Below are 25,945 nucleotides of genomic sequence, written 5' to 3'. Positions count from 1 at the left end.
ATGAGTTACAGTATCATTATTGCTTTGTTTCCTGTAAAAACCTGACTTGTTACCCCCTTATTCTAGTGTGCCTACCTTTAAGAATCAGTAGGTTAATACACTGAATTATTATAATTTCAAATAAAATACATCAAGATTCCATTTAATGAAAGGGAAAATCCACCCTTAATTTACTGACTGTATTATAAAGTGTTACCAATTAGACTTTTTCCAATAAGTGCAATACTGTTAAGTTACTGCGTTCCATTTTCCCCTGCTGCTTGATAGTGTCATCCTCTGCGTGTGCAGATGGTGTTGGAGAGAGGACAGGACGGATGGGACTTAACAGTGAGATGTTTATTTAGGATGGGTGAAAAACCAAACAAGAATACAAAACAAAAGGCAAAAGGAGACTCAGACTAACTAAACTGGGCAAAAGTAAACACTAGGAACACAGAACATGGAACCTGAAACATGGAGGGAGGTGAACTGACGTCCCGGCGAGGGACAAAGAGGAACTGACACAGTGAGGGTGATTAGGGAAAGCGGCGGCACGTGGGAACACAGGAGGGACAAATTAGGAATAACAAGACAGAGGAAACCAAACTGAACACAAACATGAGACGAGGGACTGCCAAAACAGGAAGTAGCACGCCCACCAAGGGGATAAAAAACATGGAAACACACGACAGACTGGGGGAGACAAAGGATGAAACACAGGGAGAAGAACGTGGAGAGCACAGAGTCAGGCTGTGAGAGACAGGGCGAGAGACATGACAGATGGGAGGGGACACCAAGCAACAAACCACAGACACCAGATCATGGGAGCGGGAACATAAACCCATAACCCTAAAGTAACCCTAAAGACCTCGAATAATATAGCAGGGAAATGACCAAACTCTACCATTTCTAGTCACAAGAACTAAACAAGAAAACCAACTTAATAAAATCAAAAAATACATTTAACAAGATTCAAAAGGTCCAAAACACAGAACACAACAAATCGATCATTTCTTGAACTGAAACATCCAAAATGGAGAAACAAGTCTGGTCTTTTTTGCACGGTAACTGCCACAGTCTGAACCCCTGAGCAAGGCACAGAGATACATTTCACACCCAGATGCTGTCTACATCTCTTTGATGACTGCAGGATGTAAACATCAATGGCTCCGTCTCCGGTTGAGCTGCGAAACAGCCCAGCAGCACTTCTCAGTTTTCAAAGACAAAATTAAGGTTACTGCACCTTTCAAAATAAATCAGCACAATTGTGTGAAAGGTGTTACTTTTGTTACTTCAAACCCAAAGATAACAATCAGCCACGGCATGTTTCCCTTAAGCTTTACTAAGCATGTTTTGTCTATGACTTTGACGTTATGGTTATGCTGTTGAGATGGTTACATTTTTTTGAGACACGAGAGAGAAAGATTGAGACAGATTTTAGCTTTAATACGTTTTATGTTTCCCACATACACAAAAGATTTCGCACACAGATAAACGCAGTTTTAACATCCAGCTGATTCACAACATAAATAGTGAAAACAAGTGTAAAAAGCTGACTGTTCAGACAGGCACACTGTGACCTCATCTTTGACCTCGCGTTCGCTCTGTACGGGCAAAAAAAATAACGTGGTTTCAGAGTGACTCGCTCGACCATGTTTAGGTTCTGTCAGATTCATATATGTGCCTCCACATGTGATGATTCGCTGCTGCTTTTGAAATGACTCTGCATCGAATGGTTGACAACACCACACAAGACAAAGAAGCTCCTTTTCACTTTGAGTCAAAACTCTTGACTCTTCGCTGCGATGAATAAGCGGTGCTGTATTCACGTTAGCATATACAGTATCAGTCTCTTACATTTCGGATGCACGGCAACAAGCCGTACTCGTGAGGAGAAATGCCCACACATGCACGCACACACACACACAAAGAGAGAGACAAGGCAGCTGCACACACAGAAGTTGTTGAAACCTCTGTCCCAGTTCTCCGTTCTCAGATTTGCAGGAGGAAATCCTGAGAAAGAGATAAAAGAATAACACTGTTCAGACCTATCGGGCATATCAAAGTTGAAATCTGCAGGTGCTCGACATAATGCTGATATATTTTCTGGAAACGACGGCGCTTCTAACCACAACAGTTTATTTTAAATGCACAGCTTTGACATTAGGTCTTTGCAGCCCAGCTGGAGTAAGACGTACAGTTCAACGGCACGGCGGTAGATCCACACTTCTTTAAGTGAAACATAGTTAGAGTTTATAAGCTACCAAATGCCACTGTCGCTTTCACTTTAATGGTGGTTCAGTCATCACCCTAAAATAACAAGTGGTCTTATTAAAGTGGTGAAGTATATCCATGAAATTGTATTTTTGCACTAACAAGCTCATTCCCAAAAAGGTATCAGACAAATACTTGGGATTTCTCAGTATGGTTTGCAGTGTGTCCTCAAAAAAATTGAGGAAACTGGACAAGTCGAACGCAGCCACAGCCATCTGTAAAACACGGCGGAGGCTCTGTCGTGGCTGGAGGTGCATTTAAGCCAGATGTGTGGAGGATATTGTCAAAATTGATGGAATTATGGAATTTTCCTTAAATACAGCATCTCCATGCATGCAAGCGTTTCATTAAATTGCTGCACAATAAAAGAAATTAAGGCTGACCCAAATCCTCAGCACAGCAATGTAGGTTAACTGTTGATTCTAGATTGGCTGTAAATATGGATCAGTGTCTCTCTGTGTTAACCCTCCCTGGCAACCTGTTCAGAGTATACTCCTCCACATGACATGTTCCCCCAAAAGGCACCCTGTGAACCTCATAGTGATGACCAAGTTTTATAATTCCCCCTCAAACTAGAAAGTCGCACTGATAGTGAAATCAGAATATGTTCACAAAATGTAACAGTAATAAAATGTGTGCTTGACACAGTGTAACACATTTAATTCCCCTTTGAGTTACCTTCACCATCAGCTCTTACCTCACACTGAGCTCGAGGACTGATCAGACACTGAAGGCGGGTTCCAGATGTTTTGTTCTCCACGAGTCTGGTCTGTTAGATGATCTCTATAAGATGCTGGCCGCTCCGCTGTGGAATAATACAGAAAATATGCAGATAATAAGGTGTATCCTGTTTTCCATCTTTGAAATGAATTTGGGTTTACTGCTAAAACTGCTCTCTGTTCAAAGCACACGATGAAATTTAAGTTATGATAATTTGGAAGTTTCTAGCAGCGTGAATACATCCACAGATTGATATGCTTTAATTTCTGTGCCTTCAAACTGAAAATGTGAAATATGTAGGGATGGGTATCGTTTAGGTTTTATCCGATACCGGTGCCAAATCGGTACTTTTGAAACGGTGCCGGTGCTCAAACGGTGCTCAAACCTGTGCTTAAAGAATGGAGAACACAAAATTGGTCCAAAAACCTCTCATGTTCAGCTGGTTTTTGTAAAAAGATAACAATGTTAGCCTTTTCTGCAGCTATGGGGCATATATGGTATCACTCTTGGCTGGAAGCAGTGCTTAAACAATGGAAAAAACACAAACTTTGTCCAAAAACCTCTCATGTTTAACTGTTTTCCACTTTTTCTTTGGTCATTTTAGCCTTTTTGGCCAGGGTGAAGGGAATATCTGCCATCAAACAAGAAGACAGCCGCATGTAGCTATGATGATGTTTGCTAGTTCACCTTACATGCATTAATGTAATAACGTGGTTAGCCTACTCAACGTAAATTACACACGAACAACATTAAGCTACTCACGCAGAGAAGAACGGCTGCTGCTGCATCATCATCCGTCATCATTTCTGCTACACTGGCAGGGCTAGGGGCCAGGACTCTATTCTTCGTGTTTTTGGGGGATGTTGCATAACAGGCAACCCACCCGCAGTAGATGTGCTCGGTGTGAGGTCTCGCAGCAAGCTATGTCACTACCCGATCCGTACCGGAAACCCGATCGGTACCCCGCATGCGCAAATCTTACGTCACTTCCTCTCTTTGCCAACATTGCGACATTCAATATATTTGATTGATTTCCTGGTTTAAACCAAATGGAGCTTGTAAATCTAGAATAGACTATTGGCTAGGAAGTGACATCATTCTTAGCCACACTGTAAAAGTTGCAATGTCAAATGCAGCTCTATCTGATCATTGCTTTATTGAACTGTGCTTAGAATCGGAAATTAGACAATCAAATAAAAGAACTTATTGGAAGTTCAATGCCAAACTTTTACAAAATGAAGACTACTGCAACATAGTCAAAAAAATTATAAAAGATATTATGGCTGATCATCTAATTGTAGGATATATCAATAAATGGGAATTCATTAAATTCAAAATTAGAGAATTTAGTATTCAATTCAGTAAAAACATAAGTCAAAAGCAAAGAGAATATGAATGTAAATTATTCCAAGAAATTACTTATTGCTGTAGTAAAGATGATCTAAATACCCAAGAAAGGAGTAAACTTATGGAGTTGCAAACTAAATTAGATCAGCTCTACCTAAATAAAGCAGAAGGAGCTTTTGTGCGTTCACGGGCCAAGTGGATTGAGGAGGGGGAAAGAAATTCTTCATATTTTTTTAATTTAGAAAAGAGCAGACAGAAAAGAAATTTTATATCTTCTCTGTTAATTGATGGCATTGAATGTGACGACCCTAAAATTTTGGAGAATGAAACTTATACATTCTATTCCAATTTATACTCCTCACAGTTCTCCCAAGCAGATTGTGATGTCTTTTTTGATCAAATAGATAATCTGATCCCTAAAATTGATGAATCATTTAAGGAATTATGTGAATCTGACTTCAGAATTGAAGAGTTAGATGCATCTGTTAAGAAAATGGCACTTAATAAATCCCCTGGTCCAGATGGGCTTACAGTTAATTTCTTCCAATTTTTTTGGGAAGACTTACGGGAAATTTTATTCAAAGCTATACTGGCCAGTATTGAAAAGGGAGAATTGATGTCTAGCATGAAACAAGGATTAATTACATTAATTCCTAAACCAAACAAAGATAAACGACAATTGGATAACTTAAGGCCCATAACTTTATTAAATACAGATTATAAAATTTTCTCTAGCTCAGTTGCAACAAGGCTCAAACAAGGGGTTTCAAGTATAATTAGTGAGACACAATCAGGGTTTTTGAAAGACAGGAACATTCATAATAATATCAGATTGGTTTTAGACTTACTGGACTACAATGATCTGATTAGTGATGACAGTTTTATTCTTTTCTTGGACTTTTATAAAGCTTTCGATTCAGTAGAACATCCTTTTATTTTAGAAACACTAACTCGATTTGGATTTGGGGATAAATTTAGGAAGATAATAGATATACTGTATAATGATATAAATAGCTCTGTGTCATTAGGCTATGGCACTGGTAAAAGATTTAGCGTCAAAAGAGGAATTAGGCAAGGGTGTGGAAGCTCTCCGTTGTTGTTCATAATGGTTGTGGAGATGCTCGCAATTCTAATTAAAAACAGCAGCGTTGCCGGAATTGAGATTATGGACAATTCTTTAATAATTAGTCAACTTGCGGATGACACTACTCTTTTCTTAAAAAATGAACATCAGATTCCCCTGGTAAAACAAATAATCACTACATTCTCAAAAGCTTCAGGCTTAAAGTTAAATTTAAATAAATGTGAATTATTGGCATTAAAGGAGTGTAATTCACAATTACTGTACGATATAAAGGTGAAGAAGGAGGTAAAATATTTGGGCATCACAATTTCAAAAGATCACAAAGTCTTAGAAAAAGTAAATATTTTAGATAATGTTGACAAATGTAAGACAATCCTAAATAAGTGGTTACAAAGAGACATCACAATTTTTGGAAGAATATTATTAACCAAAATGGATAGTTTATCTAGATTTATATATCCAGCTTACTCTCTATCAATATCGAATAAAGTTATTAAAACAATTAATAGCTTGAATTTTAATTTTATTTGGAGGAATAAGTGCCATTATATATCTAAAGATGATTTGGTTAAACCATACATTGAAGGCGGTGGAAACGCAATTGATTTTGACATAATGAATGGTGTTTTGAAACTTAAATGGTTAAAATCCTTCCTAAATAATCCACACTCCATTTGGTTTTTTATACCAAGTAAGGTCTTTAACACACTAGGGGGTATCGACTTTCTCCTAAAGTGTGACTTTGAAATTACTAAGCTACCTGCTAAACTCTCTGAATTCCATAAACAGGTCCTTCTTTATTGGAAAATGTTATTTAAACATAATTTCACTCCACATAATAGCCCAATTTGGAACAATAGATATATACTGATGAACAGAAAATCTATTTTTATTCAAGATTGGTTATCAAAAGGTGTTTGGGCAATTGCCCATTTTGTAGATGAGGAAGGACATGTTCTAGGACATCAAGATTTTTGCCAAAAGTTTAATATCCAATGTTCTAAAAGTAAATTTAATCGGGTTATAAAATCCATTCCATTGTCACTTAAAAACATAGTTGTAAATGATATAATATATTCTGACATCTCCCCCAAGTTAAGGCAATTATATATAGATGGTATTCGATTTTGTGATGTTAAATGCAACAATAAGTTTCTTAGATCTTCATTAAGGAGTCTTTATTCTCCAAATTTACTTAGACGTAATTACATATTAAAAGATTTCCAAAGGGAAGAAATTGAAAAAATAAGAACTGATTATATCACCTTCCCTATCCCTCCTAAAGGGAAAGAAGTCCAATTTAAAATCTTGAATAAAATTTACCCGACAAATAGACTCCTTAGTGATAGATTCAAAATAGAAACGGGTAATTGTGTATTTTGTGAAACAGAAGAGGAGGATTTGGACCATCTATTCTTTTTGTGCAATTTTATACAAATATTTTGGTTGGATTTTCATACCTGGCTTTATTCCAGTGGGATTCAAATTACCCCATTTACCTTAAATATGATAATGTTTGGAGTGTTTTTGAAAGAAAAGAAAGCTAATTATGGTGTTAATGTGTTATTAATCTTGTGTAAGTATTTTATACATAAATGTCGCTTTTTTTAAGATTAAACCAACACTGGCTCACTAGAAAAACGACCTAAACCTGTTGGTTAAATCTTTGACTTTAGTTAAAAAGAAAAAGGCTGCTTTTTTTGTTTCCTTTGTAGAAGATTTTGATTTAGTGAGTTAATAATCTGTTAATTTATGTGACCCCATCTTTATATTTTATTTTCACTATATATGAAAGTTGCTAATATGTAAGAAATGTTTATTCTCTGAATCTGTAATATATGGTGCATTTTGTTTGTATGTTTATATTACTAATAAAAAAATAAATAAAAAAAAAACCGAAAAAAAAATAAAATAAATACGGCGCATTTCTGGGCTTTTAAAAAAAACGCTATGCGTCGCCAGGTATTTCATCGGATTTGAGGTGTTACCTCCTTTGACAGTATCACAGTATCAGCTTAAAGCACTTGTTGCAGGCTGCTGAGTTTGCATATTTTGCTGTGAAGTACAGCCAGACTTTTGACCGCTTCGCCTTGGGCATTTTTAATCTGTAGCTCTGCTCTAAAAGAAAGTACGTACCTGGACCCGCCTACTATCCTCGGAAACGTAAAATGATTGGCTAGAAGTGTATCACAGCTCAGGAAAAAAAAGCACCGAAATGTGCGCTGCTTTTCGGTCTGAACCGTTTATGTCAGAACCGGTGCACACCGGTACCCATCCCTAGAAATATGTGAGGTACACAAATGAACAATGCACGCACAATAAATATGTTTTAGATTCTGATCATCAGGAAATACAATGATAATTCTGTTACTGCTGATATCTGATATAAATAAGTGAAAATAACTAAAGATATGATTTCCTGTGCTGCTGTTTCTTTCATAGACTTTTATAGAATAGTCTGGGAGCAGTTGGTGTATAAACCTGTATTTAAATGAAACTTGATAAGATGACAACATACAGAGAACGCACAAGCTGCCTTTGTTACCTGTATAATTATAGATGAACCACAACCCCCCCATCAGACCGACACCCATTACAAAGGCTGCAAAGACAAGTCCCATCACTGGTCCAGTCTCCACCACCCGGTCTAGAGTCAGAGGGTGATATATTTTAAAGACAAAGACAGTAACATCACCAAAATACAGTAAATGATACTCACTGCTGTGCTCTGGCTCTGGTCTGGCCATCGGAGTGACGCTGAGTCTCTTGATTCTTTGGCCAGTAGGGTTCCTCATTTTAGGTGACAGTGAACTAATCGGGTGGGTGACCACCATGGGTCTGGAGAGGTTTCTGATCTCACACTGAAGTGGGAATACAGGAAAAGGTTTATGCTTTAGTTATACTGGCTTCACCTTCCAGTGCCATGATATCAGAGGAAAACGTAAGTGTTAAAAAGCATAAATCATAATAAAGTAATTTTAAAAAGAAACTAAACCGTTTCAGTTCTAAGGTTTTATATATCAGGGTATATTAAACATACTCTGGTCCTTGGCAGGTATGAAATTAGGTAAATATAACCTCAGAAGTACAAAACAAGACATGAACCTGTGTCATTATTTATTCAACAAAAATTAGAAAATTAAATGTTGAAGCTGTGTGAGTATATCCCATAATTCATTAGCTTCTGGAATCACCTTTTGAAGTCAATTCAATTATTTTTATATAGCGTCATATCAAAACAGTTGCCTCAAGGCAGTCTGGTATAATAATAATATGTTTTTTGTATTCTTACAAAGTTACTTCAGTTAATTGAGGTTTGCAGGCATTGATTTATGCACAGCTCTCTTAAGGCCCCATCACAGCATTTCAGCCAGGGTGAGGTCTGGATTTTGAGCGGGCAGTTGCAAAACCTTGATTTTTTTACTTTTTCAGCCACTCTGTAGTAGATTTGCAGCTGTGCTTGCAATCATTGTCTTGTTCCATGACCCAGTCTGGGTGAAGCTTTAGCTGTTGAACAGATGGCCTACTGTAGAACAATTTGGGATACAGAGGAGTTCATGGTTGACTCAGTAATTACAGAATGCTGGAAAACAAACCCAAATCATGAGGCATTTGGTATTCACCAAACACGGTGTTGTGCATTATAGCCAAACATCTCCACTTTGCTCCTGTCCTTCCAGAGGACAATTTTCCAGAAAATTTGTTCAGATACAAATTTTCAAATCCAAGTAATTCTGCCATGTTTGTATTCCAAACAGGTCACACCTATTCAGTCTTTTTCTAACTGTACTGCCGTGAACTGTAATATTTAACATGCTAACTGAGTCCTGCAGAGTCCGAGATGTAGATCCTGTGACTTTTGCAGTTTATCTAACTATAGGACCTGAGGAGGACCAGATTAATTCCCCTGATATACAAAACGATGTCCTGGTGTTTACCATGACTCTACTACAGAACTATTATATAAGGTTGCACATTCAAACGTGTTTTTAGCAAATATTTGGCTCTTTATTGTTTTAAATAAAGCTGACCTACTTTCTTACACAGCTTGGTGTGAAGGCTAACACGGTTCACTTTACCTACATTTTTTAAAATCTAAGACTAGGTATGCTAACTGGCTCCTGGCTTTAGGTTTCTCAGTGAGCTTTCAAACACATAATGGTTATCAATCTTCTCATCAAACGCTCCACAAGGAGCCTAACAGGCACTTTTTACAAATGACCAAGCTACAGTTTCCCTGCTCCATCTTAGTGCTTTTGACAAGATGATTTATTTGCTATTTCTTCTGGGTTTTTTTACCTGATGCCCGGGTGATCTAGATAGAAGCAGAGGCATGCGTGGCCTGCCCTGACAGTCATTCTTTATAGTTTCCTTCATGGGTTCCCCTCTAATTGTGTCAGAGACACAGAGGCGCAGGCTGCAGTGGAGGAACTGCATTGAGTCGTTATAAACTGGTCGTAGAATGAAGCTGAATCTTAAGGGCTGTATCTCCTCTCTCACACTCATGGTCCTCTTGTCTCTCCCTCCTCCACTTTCTGCTTTTTCACCTGTTTGATCAATTCTGCCATTTCCCAGGCCCTCTGTCTCTTCCGTTTCCTCTACTGCTTCAACGTTATCTTCAGTCTCCTCTTGCTCATGTTTTGACTTGGCACTGAAGGTCAGTGAGGGGTCAGAGGAACAGCCGTTACTTATCACAGTCCAGAAAGGCGATTTTTTGGGGTCTGAGAAAGAAGAGACTACACATGACTTCACTTCCACGACATCTGCGAGGGGTGCTTTAGCTGAAATCTGCAGCAGAAAAAAATGATGCAGAATATATCATAGTTATAATTAAGTAGCTTTCATGTTCATTAGATGTATTTAAAAAAGTAAGCTGTGAAGAAGTTAGTGCGACAGTTTACACCACAATATCAAATTGAAGCAGAGAAAACACATGAAAAAGACCTGGACATAGACACGCTGGTCAGCGGTGATGACACACGGACCAATCCGCCTCTGCTCGTAGCTGTCTGTGACAAAAAGCTCCAAAAGAAGAACAGGCCCAGATCTGTGTCTGGGTGTTGGGAAGTGGCTTAGGTCTGGGGTGGGCCACAAGCCCTCTGGCACCCAGGGGACCAGTTCTGTCTGCACAGTGTTTACATTCTCATTAGCAGCAGCGCTGCTCGGAGGGCCAGGGACAGCAGAAAAACAGCTGAACTGAAAGAAAACAGCGCAAGGTTATGTATGAAAAATCTTGCATGAAAACTGTAAAATATAAGATGAATGTAAACAGACACACAGACGTCTCACACGTATGCCAAGTGGACCTTTGGACTTCTCAGTCTCATTGAGTGAAAGGATGGTCTGAGGTTTGTCCCTCCATAGTAACAGCTGGTCAAAAAGGACAAACAGAGAAATCAAACTCAGAGTCACTCTCAGTCTCCTTCTCCTGGGGCATATCTTTCCACTATGAAAATGAGTCTTTCAGGTGGTGTTTTCCACACAAAAATGATAAAATATACAAATAGTATCAATACCATCATAATGTATAAATTACATTCATCCTGTGGTGTGTAAGCTTAGTTTCATGCCCTCTGCTATTTTCTGTTTCTGTTCTAAATTTTTACTCTGATGAGGCACTAATGATTGGTCAGTATAGAAACCTGCTACTCTCATTACCTACTTTGACTTTACCAAGTCTCGAATGTTCCCAAACTTGCTGCAACTACATGACAAAAATCTAACTTTAGAAGTTTGTTCCAGCGCCTTTGGCTTTATTCCTTGATTAGACGTCTTTCAGAGAGAGTTGTAAAAAAAGTTGTTGAATAATTTGCAGATTAAAGTGACTATAACTAAGGACAGATCTACTGAATTTTCAAACATAGTTGCGCTAAAGAGTACATTGAAAATGTTGGGGGTGCAGGTACCCCAGACCCCTCTCTTCAGCTACACCCCTGCTTCAGTGATCTTGGGCCAACCCATTTGAGAAAACCTGACATCAAGATTTTCATGTTTACAACCTTTAGTCTTCTTTAAGGCCCATTTATTTTTCTGTGACTTTCATCAACGTAGCAAGAAGGTTATATGTGTCATGATCAAGAACGTAAAGTAGATGGAGGAAGCTGAGGGATGTTCTCCCACAGACTTCTACACAACCAAACTTTTCTGAAAACCAGAAGAACTGCCCCCTGCTGTCCATTAAAATTAATACAGGTTTAAGGTACATCCCTCTAATATTTGCAGTCTATGTTCTAAACGTTCTCATCTTTTCTGTCTAGCAAGGTTGTTAGAACAAATGCAAGGAAGAGGAATCCTGGAGAAGATTGTTCACACTCAGCTGATAGACTATCTAAATGATTTTCAAATTCCAGAAGCTCTTCAGTTCGGCTTTAAGCTGTTTCACAGCACAGAGACAGCTCTCATAAAGGTTAAACATGTCTTTCTTGTTTTGTTGGATATGACTGCTGATTTGACACAGTGCAACATGACCTGCTGATCTCTCGACTACAGCATTGTGTAGAAATTTCCGGCACTTTTGTGGATAAAATCATATCTCTCTAACAGGAGCTTTTGCGTTAAGTTGAGTTCGGCTTCATCCTCTGTGGCCCCTCTGCCATGGGGTGTAGCGTAGGGATCTATTCTTGGGCCACTAATGTTTTCATGTTTTCCTGCCACTCGGTGCGATCTTCCGAAAACAAAAAATTGAATTTCCAGGCCTGACTTGGAAACTGTCATCTATGCTTTTATAACCTCACGCTTGGATTACTGCAACTACCTTTTAATAGAGGTTGGCCAGGGCCCTCTGTCACTCCTGCAACTGGTGCAGAATGCTGTGGCATGGTTTTTAACTGGTAAAAGAACATTTGAGCACATTAATTTGCTTCTGGCCTCCTTAAACTGGCTTCCAATTGAATTTAGGATCTATTTTAAGATCCTTTTACTGGTTTTTAATTTGTTTTTACTCATTTTTAATTAATTTTTATTAGCTGGCCTTTGACTTAGTGGGTAACTGACAAGTTATTTTATTGTTATTTATTTTTTGTATTTATTATTCTTATTGTATTTTTTATATTTCTGCTGTACAGCAGGGCCATGTGTTGTTTTTAAAGTATGGTATGCTAACGAAGAGACACGAGGACGGATGAGCTGAAGCTCGCTCACCTGCTTCATCAGCTTTTCAGCCTTCCTGCCCGAATTCAAATTGGCCCAGATTGCCTCTTCACCTGCGTTAACCCGCAGTCTGCCTGACTATCTCCAGCCAAGTCAGCCTCACCAGCTCCAGCGTCATCATTACCTCTACAGTAATAAATGTGGTTCAGCTTGTGGGTTCAGCATTTGGACATAATTTGAGTTCACTGCTTCAGCACAGTGGCCTTAAGCCTGTGTTGTTTGTCTGTTTTTCAATCATGTTTCCATCCAGCCTCCCACCTCTGAGGGGACATTTGCTCTCACTTAATTTGCCTCTGCGCAAACACCCATTTTAGGCTTGACCTCAGCAATGTTCTGGTCACAATGACCTGGGTCGCAAGTCTTACCAGGACAACTTCCACTTAACACAAATTCAAGTGGCTATTATGCACCACATGCCTTTTTTTCCTGTACCATGAGTAAAGGACATTTGTTTTTGTTTTGAACGCAGACGCTTTCCTAACTGTGTTCTGAACGTTTTCCTGTTTGTCCTGTTTCCTCCCTTCAGATTTATTTATTTCTTTATTTTCTGACAGCTTGTTTTGAATTACATCCACAGCGATGCAGATTTTTTTCGAAGACAAGATCTGTATCATTCTTTCCCTCGTGTGACAGAAGATATAGAGAGGAAAGTTAGGGTTCAAGTAACAAACAAAGACAGAAAATTCTCCAAAGTTTCAATGTTTTGTTGTTGTTGAAATGTCTTATCTCACCATGTTTTTGTACTGCACCCCTCTAGGCTCTCCCAGGAGCAGGCCTTCTGTCCCACAGGAAATGACTGGGAACACTAAAAGGAAATGGCTCCCATTGGACTCAGCCTGGCAAGTCAGGTCACGCAGAGTCACGGCAGCCACCGGGACAGACAAGTTCTGAAAGAGAGCACTGATGTGAGGCACTACAGAATATCACAGTGTGAACAGCTGCTTTAGGTTTGTCGCTGCTTCTAATTTAGATTTTAAAAAAGTTAAGACCTGCAGAATGCTTCTGTCCACCGTCACGCTGAGGCGTCCGCCCTCACAGTTCACTGTGAAACCCTCCCGGCCTTCTCCTGCTCTGCTCCCACCATTCAGCCACTGCCTCAACCTGCGCTCCTCTGCCTCAGGAGGCCTTGCAACCAGTGGATTCGTCACTGCAAACTTACCTGTGATACAGAGAGGAGATCAAGAGATACAACCATTCACTCAAACATCAAAATCCTTCATTCAGCTGTAAATACTATATGGAATAAATACTATGAGTAAATACTATGGAATAATTTAAACGAAAAAAGACCAAACAAATGATATATACTTTCTTTTGAGTGAAAAAACGAAATTCAAATGTTCAGTTTATACAGCCCATTCTCACTCCTGAGGTGTAACATCCTGACGATTTGTCACGTCCTGCGGCGTTCCTGAGGAACGCGAAAGTTGACCTTCTGCGTTCTTATGCTACGGTTATGGGTGAAATCCAGTAGAATTACGGTCCCGCGGTACTACACGTTCCAGCCATCCCTAACCTTAACCAGCACTTTAATGGTGTTAAATAGTGTTTGCCAAAGCGATTTAAGCAAAATGAACGAACATGTGTAGATTGATTCCAAAAGGTTCTCATGTTTCCTCATTTTTTCCGATCTTGTCATTAAGGGATGTGTTGGGTGCCCGGAAGCGTAACATGTTGACGATTTGTCACGTAGCGTAAAATATTACGCTTTGGAAGTGAGAACGTGTTGGTTCAGATACAGAAGAGTCCCGACCTGCTTCTCCCTCAGCCAGCCGGATCACAAAGTGATTGGCCAGGTCGGCCTCAGTGTATGAGGTCACCGTGGTGAAGCCACTCTCACGGGCCCAAAGGAGAAGGTCCGAGATGCTAGACAGGTCAGGGTCGAGTGTGCTGGCCACTGTTAGGCCAGGCTCAGGTGGGTAGGGTGGAGACACGCTGTTGGAGGACTGTGTAGACAGCAAGATGAAGCATAATACAAGTAAAGATCAAGTAGAGTCAAGGACACTGTGGCACAGAGCAATACAATAAAGTATTTTAGACTATGGCCAGTAACGCTAGGACCAGTTCTTTTTGGATTTGGTCACAATGAGAATGATTTGTAGCCTTAGATTCCTGTTAGCTGTGTGTTAAAAAAACAAAACAAATTCCACCACGATGGTGATGTAAATGGCAGCTGATGCCCTTACATGAACAGAGATGCGACCCTGGACGCCATGAGCAGTAATGGCCCAGTTGACGGGCACAGAGCTGCTGAGAATCAACACAATCTTGTGCGCTCTTGAGTCGGCCACTGGAGGCACAAGCGATACAGTCACCTCTACCTGCATGGAGCTGAAGAAGAGTGGACAGAGAAAACAACGTTTAACCCAAACGGCATCATCTGGGGCCAAATAATTGAAGTAGTACAGAAAAAAAAAACCCTGCAGCTCCTTGAATCACCACAGGGGGCGACTCTAGAGTTGTTCTATGTCAAATTATCCAACTTTAAACTAGTTTCAGTACCCTTCATAACTACTCTATGATGGGTGAATGTATTTTAAACTGAGCTTTTTATACTGAATTGAGCCTTAAGCTTTATATTATTAGGGGCGTTTCAGGGGGGTTAGGGGGGTTATGACCCCCCCCCCCCAATAATCAGACCCAACCAATATAAGCCCCCCAATAAAATTATGAATTATCTTGCATAAATAGGCTGTTGATTTTCTTTACTCATTTCAGGTATTACCAGCAAATTAGTTGCATGTTTAATCATCTCGGAATTTGTGTTTGTGCTGTTGGTGAATTATCTGATAATAATATTAAGGCTTACTTTGTGGTTCATTGTACTAATATACTGTACACTCTGAAGTGTTTTTCTTCTTTGTTAACCAATGTGCAGGTATGTGTAGCAGTGTAATGCAGCCTCATAACCAGGCTTGATAAAGATACCTGACAAATAGAGGTGGGTTTAGAAATTGATTTCCCCGATTCAAATAGATTTTAGCGTGAGTAAAGCAATATCGCTTCATGAAATCCTGAATCGATTTTTAAATATGAATGTATTTTTCCAGAAACACCAGAATCTCAGCTTAAAGCCCACAAAACAATTTCAGCGACCACCAAACAGCTAAAACGAGAGCAGAAACGGATTCTGCAAAAAGACGTAAACACAAAGCACGGATCGTTCAACCGACGTCACGTACACGGACGGTGCTGAAAGCCGACATCTCACAGATTCTGATGCTGCAGGTTTTGTCGCTGAACCAGCAGCAAAAGATCAAAACTACGCTTCACGTTTGATAAACATCGTCACTAATTCCCTCTTACTTTTGCTGTTTTGCTTCCACTACGATAAAATCCCACTTCCTGCACAGCTTTCTCTCCCTCAGTGTACTTCAAGAACCGTTTCCCATCTCAAATCTCGGTTTTCTGCATTATTCGCTTCCTTATTATGCACCAGTCTACTGTTTTGTTCAGCGCTGTTGCACATTGCTTTTTCTTTTATCTTAAAAATAACCTCCGACAAGAAAGCCTAATTTCTGATGTTCATACCAAAGAAACTTAAACTTTTACAAAATATGCCAAATTGCAAAACGCTTAGCTGTGTCTCTAATAAAACCTCTGTAACTTTGCTCAGCCTACATCAGGTAATTTTCATATCTTGATTCACGGTTTTCTTCATCTTTTAATTTTCTGCAGAATATTTTTAAGGCGGTTATCTGCCATAAAAAGCCAGGCCAGGAAAATCTGCATCATGTTTTTCTGTATTTTATCCTCCGTTACTTTTACACGATGCTTACATCTCTGATGAAGTCTCACAAGTATCAGCTTTCTTTTTATACATAGATATAAAAATGTGGATATGTACTGATAAATGATCAGAATTATAATATGAATTATAATCATAATATTACAGAATAATACAGAATTATAATATTATAATATGTCTGAGTCAAAATTGAATCAAATTGGGACCTTGTGAATGAGAATTGAATTAGTTATAGAAATCAGTGACGATATCCACCCCTACTGACAAATATCATCATTTCTGCCTAGAAAAAGCAAGATGGAAAAACCCAAAATGCTAAAATAAAAAATAAGATAAGATAAGATAAGATAAGATAAGATAAGATAGAACTTTATTAATCCCTCGGGTGGGTTCCTCTGGGAAATTCGACTTTTTTTTTTTTTTTTTTTTTTTTTAATGGCAAACAGTGAAACAGAAAACATTGGCTACCATCATTTATATACAGGCTTTGTGGCTGTAAATAGATTCTAATTTCTGCTTTTGCCAGGACATCAAGTGGTTGCTTGTTCTCACCCACAGAGGCCTGAGCCTGATGAATGGAGCTTGATTACGTGGACCTCAGGGCTAGCTCCACCTACATTCAAGTGGGCACAACCGTGCACTTCCTGTGGCTGCAAGTCAGAGGTCATGTAGTTGCGAGAGATGAACATGGACTGCAGCTGACACACAGCAGGCAGGTTTGGATCTGTAATATGGAGACAAAGTAAGAGAAAGTTTAGAAATGGAAGCTGACCTAATGCAAAAGTCTGGTAGAAGCAAGAGGGGAAATGACTCATCTGACTCATAAGCCATCAGATGCTTGCAGATGTTTGGATTCATCATTTGTTTATTTTACCGTAAACTATTTTTCATTTGTGGATATTTTTGTGTATAAAAACTGCAAAGCTTAAATACAAAATCACCACTAAATTCGATTTTTGAGCACAGGAATGTGGATTTGGTGGCTCACCCTCTCCCAGTTGAAGGTAGACTCGATTGCCATGTGATGAGTGTGTCAGAGAGGACAGGTTGCCATGATGCTTCAGAACCCAGCGATGCAGCGCACGGGGACGAAAAGGCAATGAATGCACCGTCTGGACGTGCAAACGCAGGGCGCTGGACTGTACGCTGGCGTTTGAGGACACCTAGCAGTTGAAGGCAAATTTATAATGAATGAAACTGCAGAGTGCACTCAATCAAAACTGCTCTTCTGCACAATGACTGACCTGCACCAGGACCTGGAGGTTGGAGGGCAGTCTCTCGGCCTCCAACCACCAGGTAACTGGGACTTTGGAGATGAGCACTAGGTGGACAACCCTCATAGGAGAAGGAGACAGAGACAGAGGCTTCATCAGCACTGTCACCTATAGGGAGGAGAGGAAAAGGCAGTCCGCTGTACGTTCAGCACTTTAAAGGATAAATGTACTTCAGACAGTTAGGGTAGCTCCAAAGCTAACTACATGTAGCAAACTTAACTTAAAATACACCAAACACATTTACAGCACTTGTACAAATAAAAATGTAACAAATAGAATAAAATAAAACTTATTTGTTAGTCTTGTATTTGTGTGCCTGTGTAAGCAGCTAGAGCAATTAAATACATTTCAGCATTTTTGGTTGGGAAGCTAACGCTACTTAAAATGTTTGGTAGCACTTTATAATATGACCCACAACTAACAGTGTAATTATATGTACCTACAAAGGCTTCCCAGCAGATACAGTAGAATAAAGGGGTAGAAATTCAAATTTTCACAAGAGAGAAGAAATAATTCTATTGTAAGAGTCGAGGTTTCCTCACTTTACAGCGTAAGTGTAGCTTGTTTATCCACTAAATTACCCAGAAGTCACACGTCTTACAACTACTTACAGTATATTTATTTCTTTCCTCTCAGATCATCTCACGCTGTGTTTTTTTTAACATGGCAGTCAGTTGACTACACTCTCGTGGACTCTGCAGTCACAGATCTCGATCCAAAAGATCACCCTTGGGATGTGGTGGAATCAGTGATGCAACTGTGTGACGCTATCGTCTCAATATGGATCAACATCTCTGCAACCCCCTGTTACAGCTACAGCTATGCCTCAAGGAAGAAAGGTAGTTATAAAGGCAATGGTGGTTCCAACACAGTTGTAGCAAGATGTACCTAATAAAAGGGGGAGGGAGTATACATCTCCAGTGTCACAGTGTACTAAGCCTGTAATCTTTTGCACAAATAATCGTCTGTTCACCATCGTGTTTGACATTTCAGTTACATTTTTATCATAATTAGTCATTCTAGACTTACAGGAGGTTTCATGGAACTTTGACCCTCTTCCTTCCCCCAACAAGTCACAGAGGTTTCTTCCTGTTAAAAGGGAGTTTTTCCTTCCCACTGTCATTAAGTATTTCCTCAAAAGGGGGTCATCTGATTGTTGGTTTTCTCTGTATTTTTGTAGGGTCATTAGCTTCCCATACAAAGAGCCGACTGTAGATGTAATTTCACACAATATAAATAAAACTATCATCATCAATCATCAGTGAGAGTTTGCACCATATTTAAAGAAATTCACTCAAGACTGTTGTGACTTTTATTATAAAGAAATGTCCACAAGATCATGCTGAGACTTACTATTATTTATTTATTTTGATGTTTTCCCATAAAATCTGCCTTTTTATAACAGAATCAGCTCAGTGGTGCTACAGTGAAATTCTGTAGGTAATGTCTTTGTGATATAAAGGGAATTAAATGGATTTAAAAAGCTTATTTGAGATAGTTGAGATGTTTAAAGCTAAACATTATCATCACATTTTAAAGGAAAGCATTTGGCAAAGAAACCTTGTTGTTCATGCGTGTTTCTGCTCTTAGTTTACAATCAATGAGACTGATTGATCAGCAAGTGACTGGAATCACATTTTCCAGCTTTCTTACGGCCTATTTGAGTCAAAACTTTAAAGCTAAAACCCGGACTCAAATAAAAGCCCCCCTGCTCCTGAAGCCGGGGTCCTTGGTTTTTGCTAAGTAATCGTTAGCCGGCTACCTTGTTTTCTGGGCTGTTGGTCACTCTTCTTAATGCAATGACATGAGTCTCCTTGTTTCCGCGTTCTCTAGCAGCACAGCCGGGGCCTGCCTCGAACCTTTCCAGCAGACCCTGAACAGGGTGTCGAGCACCCACTGGACCAGCCACTGAGCAGTGCAGCTCTCCACTCTGAGCTGGAGAGGAACAGTGCATGCATCACTACAAAATGTGTTAAACCTGAAATATATATGCACAGGAAGTACATTCATCTGCTGCAGCAGCGTGATCACTGTGTAAAATAACAAATAACATGAGACATGAGTGCTTCCCCATGCAGGCCTCGCTGAGTTTCATTGTGAAACATTGTGTTTCTTCTCCTCCTTTCTCTCCCTCTAATGTGTGGGTGATACAATACTCTGATGTTTCTACATTTGCTCAAATCCCCGCCTGGGGGTGGGTGGGAACTTGTCCAAGAAAAAAACTATGTAGCAACTTTCACTTTCATTCTGACACTTCAAGTAAAGACCTTTGACTTGGGCACAGGAAATACCACATTTACAATTCGCTATGTCTTCACGACACAATCCTCATTGTTGCTGGTCTAGAAGATAAATACATCTCTTGCTGTGTCTCCTGCTGGGTGTCGTTGGACTTACCTTCTGGGTGCTCCAAGAGGAAAGAGAGAAGGAATAAAGTCCATCCAAGTCCAGACAGTGAAGGCATCATGACAACTGCTTCACCAGACTGACCGAATGCTTTTTTAGTGTAACACCTTAAAAACACAATCAAACATGCAGTTTATGTGTGATTTCTAACTCAGAGTTATCTCAGTATGCCTGTTTTTCGCCAGAGCAGAAAAGCTTCAGATAAGTTTGATTAGTAATGATCAAAATAGGGACTGTTGGTTGAAAAAAACAAGCAACCTTGATATACTCCCCCTGGACACATTATTAGAGACATCTGTTCAAATGGCCATTAATGTAAATATCTCATCAGCCAATCACATGGCAACAACTCACATTTAAGCATGTAGACATTGTCTGAGCTTCAGACCAGGGGAGAAACCTGACTGATGTAACATTGACATGGTCGTTGGTGCCAGACAGTGTGGTTTGAGTATTTCAAAAACTGATATTTTGCTTGGATTTCCCCAAACAATGATCTCTAGGATTTATGTAGAATGGTTCGAGAAAGAGACAGCGGCAGCTCTCAGGGAGAAAATGCCTCACTGATGTCAGAGATCAGAGGAGAATAGCTAGAATGTTTCGAGCTGAAGACGACAATAACTCAACGACCACGCTTTACAATCAAGGCATGAGTAATAGCATCTCTGAATGCACAACTCTCTCCCACATAAACAGGACCTCATCTGTACCCTTAATGATGAGTTTTGATACCTTAGTAAATATAAACAAAGATGTTGTTTGATGAACATTAGAATAGTTAATGTGTTTTTCCAAGTTTAGGTGCATCAGCAGAGACCACCCTCAATAATTTCTGATGCAAGCGCAGTCTATAACAGAAACTGCCTGGGTCAGAAAAGAGATTCAAGCGTCACTCTTAGTAGGCTTTCAAGGATAAAGAGTTAATGTACCCATCAGCTGATGGGGATAACACACCATCAAGTAACATCATGGATGTGCAGCAGCTGTTTGTTGCTATCACATTAATATGGATCCAAAACTGCTGGCAGAAAACTGCTGAATAGAAAGGTGTACCTAATAAAGTGTCAGTTTAAAAAAAATAAACATTTAATAGCAATAATTAACAACCAATCAACCAAACATGTTCCTCTGGGAAAGAGTTTTACAAAATGAACTGTCACAATAAAAAAGTCTTTTAAATAATATAAAAAAACTTTCGTCAAATGTATTAAATCAAAGCTTTTATCAAACCATCCTGACTTAAGTGCACTGACCTCTGATTTACTCTTCTCAGCTTGTTTTTTCTTTTTGCTCGCAGAAATGCGCTGACATGGAGCAGAACGTGCTTGAGCATCAGTCTGATCCATGCATGGTCCACGAATTTACTGAGAACCAGTCCATACTGCTCAGGAAATCATGCAAAACATCCTGAGCAGAACAAACACGCGCTCTGCAGTCTGTGTGAGAGCTGCTAACTTGATTCATGCTTTAAGATAGTGAAACATGGAGACTGGTGTTCTCATAAATGTATTTTTGTTGCTGCTGTTAAATTCCAAGAAAGTTCCGGACAGATAAGTCGTGCTAGTCGAGTCTTCAGGAAATTGCAGGATTCCTAAAAACTCTCTCCCCTCCAGCGGTCTGCGCTCTTGGGGTGAATACAGTCACTCACCTGCGGCTCCTCGAAGGTACAGGCTGACTGCTGGTCCAGCTGTTTGCTTCAGACTTCACTGTATTCACAACTCTGCGCACACCCCTCTCATTTCCTAAACACACTATCACACACCCTCAACATGTCAAACAGACCAAATACAGAATAAGAATAAGGAAAAAAAGCGCAACTCTCAGCTGTGCGGGCCATCGGGCATCTTTAGCCCGCTGAGGTGCGTCTTGTAAGCAATAGATTTCTCCGGGTGAAATTCATTTTACACATGGAGTAATGCCGAAGGGGAGGGGGTGTCGGGGGGTGGGCAGCTGTAAAGAAGGGGCAATGGGAGGGACTGCGGGATGGTGTGACAGAGTGGAGAGAGAGACGGCGAGGAGAGGAATAAAAGGCTCTGGAGACGTCTCCAAACGTAGATGGTAACAGGAAGGAGGAGTAGAGGGAGAGAAGGAGGGAAAGAGGAGGGAAAGAGGAGGACCAGGGTGGACCTCAGAAGTTTGACTGGCAGGGGAAATGTGAGGGTGATAACGGGAGGCGGGGTGGAGGGTGGTGTGGTATTTAAAAAACAAAAACCCAGACACACACAAACACACACATTAACTGGTGTGTCTTCTTATCTGAACCTCTGAAACACCTTTCTAAAGAAAACATGATAGCAAACCAGTGAAAGCCCACAGCAGCTTCTCCCCAATAAGCAGCCTGTCAGAGCTTCATCATCTATTTTATGTGTGGGTGGGAGGGGCTTGTAAGATCTTGTTTTTTCTTGGCTTTCAAAGTGGAAAGAAGTGATAACAGTGAGCATACATTGTCGAGGTTGTGATTTTGCTCACCTGAAGACCATAAGAACTGCGTTCACAGAGTTTTTAGCTCCATCTTTGGTCTCCCCACTCTCACTGCTGAGCCTGCTCGCTGTCCAGTGTGGTGTTGAATAGGCAGTATAAAGGCTTTTTGCCTTCTGGCCAAAAATGTTACTATGGGAAAGGGAGTCTGCACCAAAGCTGTAGAGTTGTGAGCACAACAACTAAACAAGGAGATAATTCTGCTATAAATTTCAGAAAAGCCAAAGAAATCAGGCGTGATTTCATGTTGTTATGGACGTGTAGACAGTCCAAATACCAAAGTTTTGCATGAGACAAAAATCTTAAACTGTGCTTTAACAAATGGGCATATCTTCTGAAATGTGAAGCCGACATGGATGTGCCTGAAACCTAATGCCTTTCTAATGGTCAGCAGGGGAGACTCAGCTGGCTGCATGATGAAAACACAAAACCTCAGCTCCCTCTCTCTTAAAGCTTTCCTGATGAGTCGTGGAGGAAAATCAAATATCACCTCATGATGTAGAGTTTCAAAAAACCCAAACAGATTACTGCAGATCGTGCATTTCTCTGACTTTTACAGTGTCTACATCCTTCTTTTTATATACAGCCCATTAAGTAAACCTGAAATGAATCAGGGGGCTGTACCCAATCAAAATACAAAGATTCTCATCATATCATTGTAGATGTCACAGTAACAAGATTTACAGTATTAAAAGACTTGTCTAGTTTCCTCAGATTTTTTAAGAACAGACTGCACACCATGCCGACCTCTTTGTAAATCACCTTGTTGGTGCAAAAATCCTATTTTATGTCTGTCAAAGTGTTTTATCTTAGAGTCAACTAAATAAATGGGAACAAACTGTGGTTTAGTGACAGGCTGCAAGTAAATAAAGTGCAATTTTTAAACATGATCTGTGTCTGTGTACTTTAATTGCATAATAGTTCCCTTAAAGCACCAATAACGATACCAGCTGGGACCCTGAGTAACTCAGACATGTTTAGTCATCCTTTTACATTTTACCTGTTTTTTGTTTTTTTTTTCCATCTAGGCCTTAGTGAGCAGGGATAATTGATCCACTCCCCAAATCCAAAATGCTGTGGGGTCAGTGCGACACAAGAAAGAAATTACACGCACATCTGTGTGCTGCTCTCCTGCAAATCACCTTTCAATTAAAGCAATCACAGAAACTCCGGATACATCTGCGCCATCGCTCAGTCAAAACTCTTTGGACTGGTCTTTCAGCTACATTGTTAGTTTTCATTTTTATTTCATTTTACTTATTGTTTAAAACATTTCCATTTGGTTTTTATTCATTTTAATGCCACTTTTAGTCCTTTTATTTATTACAGTACGGGGGTTTTCGGGTATTACGATAAACACCAAACACTTTTAGCCTAACAAACTGTTTGTACTGAAGCTTCCTGAGGCTTGTTGACAAACATCACTAAGCTGATATAGAATTAAAATCAAACACACTTTCTGATTATTCCAAGTTTATCTTAATTCTGTAGGCTCAAAACATTTTTTCAGGTTTTTGTCTATTTTTTCGTTTTTCTTTAAGTAAACAAAACAAATTCTTCACACCTCTTTTTGAGTTTATTTTTAGTTTAATATAAAACCACAAACCTATCGTAAAGAAACATTTTCTTTGAGGAACCTGGAGTTCAAATCATTTCTTCTATCCGGACCGATAGGTTTCCTTTATCGCTCACATGCGTGTGCGAACAATTTGCTGATGTAAGAATATACAGCAGACGTGTGTGTTGTTGGGGGGGGGGGCATTAAATCACCAAATTTTCCAAAGTTTGGGTTCACATTTTTACTGAGTCAACACATTTCACCAGCAAATGACAGAGGAAGAAACACAGATGGGGGTAAAACAAAACTTTAAAATCACAAAAATTGTAAAAGCTTCCTGTCTCTGAAAAACGATTGGAGTCAAAAATCTGTGTTGTACCAAAAGTCGGTGGGAACGCAACACAAAGACGACTGAGCAAGACCGTCCACTTGCTCCTGCCTTTCTTTGGCTTAATCAAAAGAAGAGAGCCCCTCTTTCCTCTGGCTCCCCCGGGTGGTAATGTACGGGTGGTGCATGATTGCGGATCACGTGGATACATTCATGACTGAGGCAGAGGACAGTGCACATGGCTAAACACACACTGTAGCAGCAACAGACAGCAGAGATAAAGGGACGACAGAGTGTAGCAAATGCAGGAAAAAAAGAGCGCTTCCTGTCAGAATCATCACATTTTTTTCACTCTTTGTGATTTTGAGGCTCTGTGAGCGTTTCAAACAAACAGCAGGATCTGATAACCTGGATTATCTTCAGTTCTTCTCGTGACCTCCCCACCCCCCCACCCTCAAGACAGTCTGTTTGTTACTGCCTGTGTTTGGAACGCGCAATCATTGACGCTCGGCCCGGCCAGTGCTTCGTCTCACCGTGAGCACGCGGAGAAGAGAGTGCTCCTCGCTTCTCATCAACATCAAGTTCCTCTGTGCTTTTACAGCAGCCTTTCACTTCTCAGTCTCCTCTCAGAGTCTGTGGCTGGCAGTGGGGAGCTAATAACCCTTTGACCTCTGACCGCGGAGCCTAGCAGAGGTCAGAGACGTAGTCAAAATCCTTAAAGTAATCTTGCTCCCTACGGGAGAGGGCTCGGCGCTCGCGGGGTGGCGTGAGAGCGGGAGCCTCGTTGGTGAACTCCTCGTCGAAGTTGCTGACGTCTTCTTTCCCCACTATGTTGGGAACGAACGGGGGCGGGACTTTTCTCTGCAGGAGTGCCTCCCAGTCCATTACCTGAATGGGATTTAGGTTTAGGTAGCTGTCAATCAACGTTCTCGCCAAGGAAAAAAAAAATATGAACGAAAAAATGCTCACCCTGAAAAAAGGCTGCTTTTTGACCTCTTCGGCATCCTTTTCTCCAGAACCGAGACGTCTTTCGGGATTTCTTCTCAACAGCTAGAAAAAAACAAAAATGTCACTTATGAGCACAAAAAAACGTGAAGACATATCAAAACCTTCCTAAAAATCAAAAAGAAAGCGCTATATAAATGCAATCCATTATTATTATTATTATTATTATTATTAGAAATACACAAAAGCCCAAAATAACTTTAAGAAAGCATCGTCTGACCCGTCTCATGATGCCGATGGCCTCAGTGGTGAGGAAGCGCGGGTAGCGTACTTCATCGTTCACTATGCTGTCAAAAACCTCCTCTTCATCATCACCTGGGAAAGGAGACTGAAACAAACATTATACATTACACATCTGTAAAATATAACGTTTTATTCAACTACATTCTGTAGCATACTCATCATTAGTTACAGTGGTATTACACTGTAACTAATGACAAAATGCTGACTTTAAGTAATTTGATTATAAGTAAATTTTTCATAGAATATTGGTACACGAGTACAATAAAAATGTTACATTTAATGGAACCTGGTCAAATGAAATTTACATGACGGGTGTAAATTAAATTAATGATTCATTATTAAGATAAATAAA

The 25,945-nt window shown here is 39.9% G+C and overlaps 2 protein-coding genes across 5 annotated transcripts in view; both read right to left on the bottom strand.

Annotated features, from left to right (window-relative positions):
* engl (endoglin, like) lies at positions 1-21,758 on the bottom strand. Its single transcript, XM_086288388.1, has 17 exons — positions 21,630-21,758; positions 19,973-20,088; positions 19,338-19,510; positions 17,546-17,683; positions 17,290-17,464; positions 16,854-17,025; positions 14,740-14,884; positions 14,307-14,499; positions 13,543-13,712; positions 13,285-13,440; positions 10,694-10,774; positions 10,349-10,600; positions 9,704-10,192; positions 8,124-8,265; positions 7,950-8,051; positions 2,951-3,058; positions 1-1,992 (listed from the first exon to the last, which is right to left on the bottom strand). Exons 2-16 carry the CDS (start codon positions 20,040-20,042, stop codon positions 2,952-2,954), a joined length of 2,565 nt encoding a protein of 854 aa, XP_086144514.1. The 5' UTR covers positions 20,043-20,088; positions 21,630-21,758; the 3' UTR covers positions 1-1,992; position 2,951.
* A 3,046-nt stretch (positions 21,759-24,804) lies between these two features.
* pkn1b (protein kinase N1b) overlaps positions 24,805-25,945 on the bottom strand; it is a 49,221-nt gene continuing 48,080 nt past the window's right edge. For all 4 annotated transcript variants that reach the window (XM_086288386.1, XM_086288385.1, XM_086288384.1 and 1 more), the window contains 3 exons: positions 25,571-25,678; positions 25,315-25,395; positions 24,805-25,233 (listed from right to left, as the gene is read on the bottom strand). In XM_086288386.1, coding sequence (XP_086144512.1) covers positions 25,030-25,233; positions 25,315-25,395; positions 25,571-25,678 — 393 coding nt within the window. In that variant the 3' untranslated portion in view covers positions 24,805-25,029. The remainder of the gene's footprint in view (positions 25,234-25,314; positions 25,396-25,570; positions 25,679-25,945) is intronic.

Source organism: Aulonocara sp. 'chitande type north' Nkhata Bay, linkage group LG4 (assembly GCF_057382095.1).
Source record: "Aulonocara sp. 'chitande type north' Nkhata Bay isolate Kocher_YH1m ecotype deep benthic linkage group LG4, A_spYH_male_GT1.1, whole genome shotgun sequence".
NCBI lineage: Eukaryota > Metazoa > Chordata > Actinopteri > Cichliformes > Cichlidae > Aulonocara > Aulonocara sp. 'chitande type north' Nkhata Bay.
Note: the sequence above shows the minus strand (reverse complement) of the source record. Positions and strands in the feature narration are given on the sequence as shown.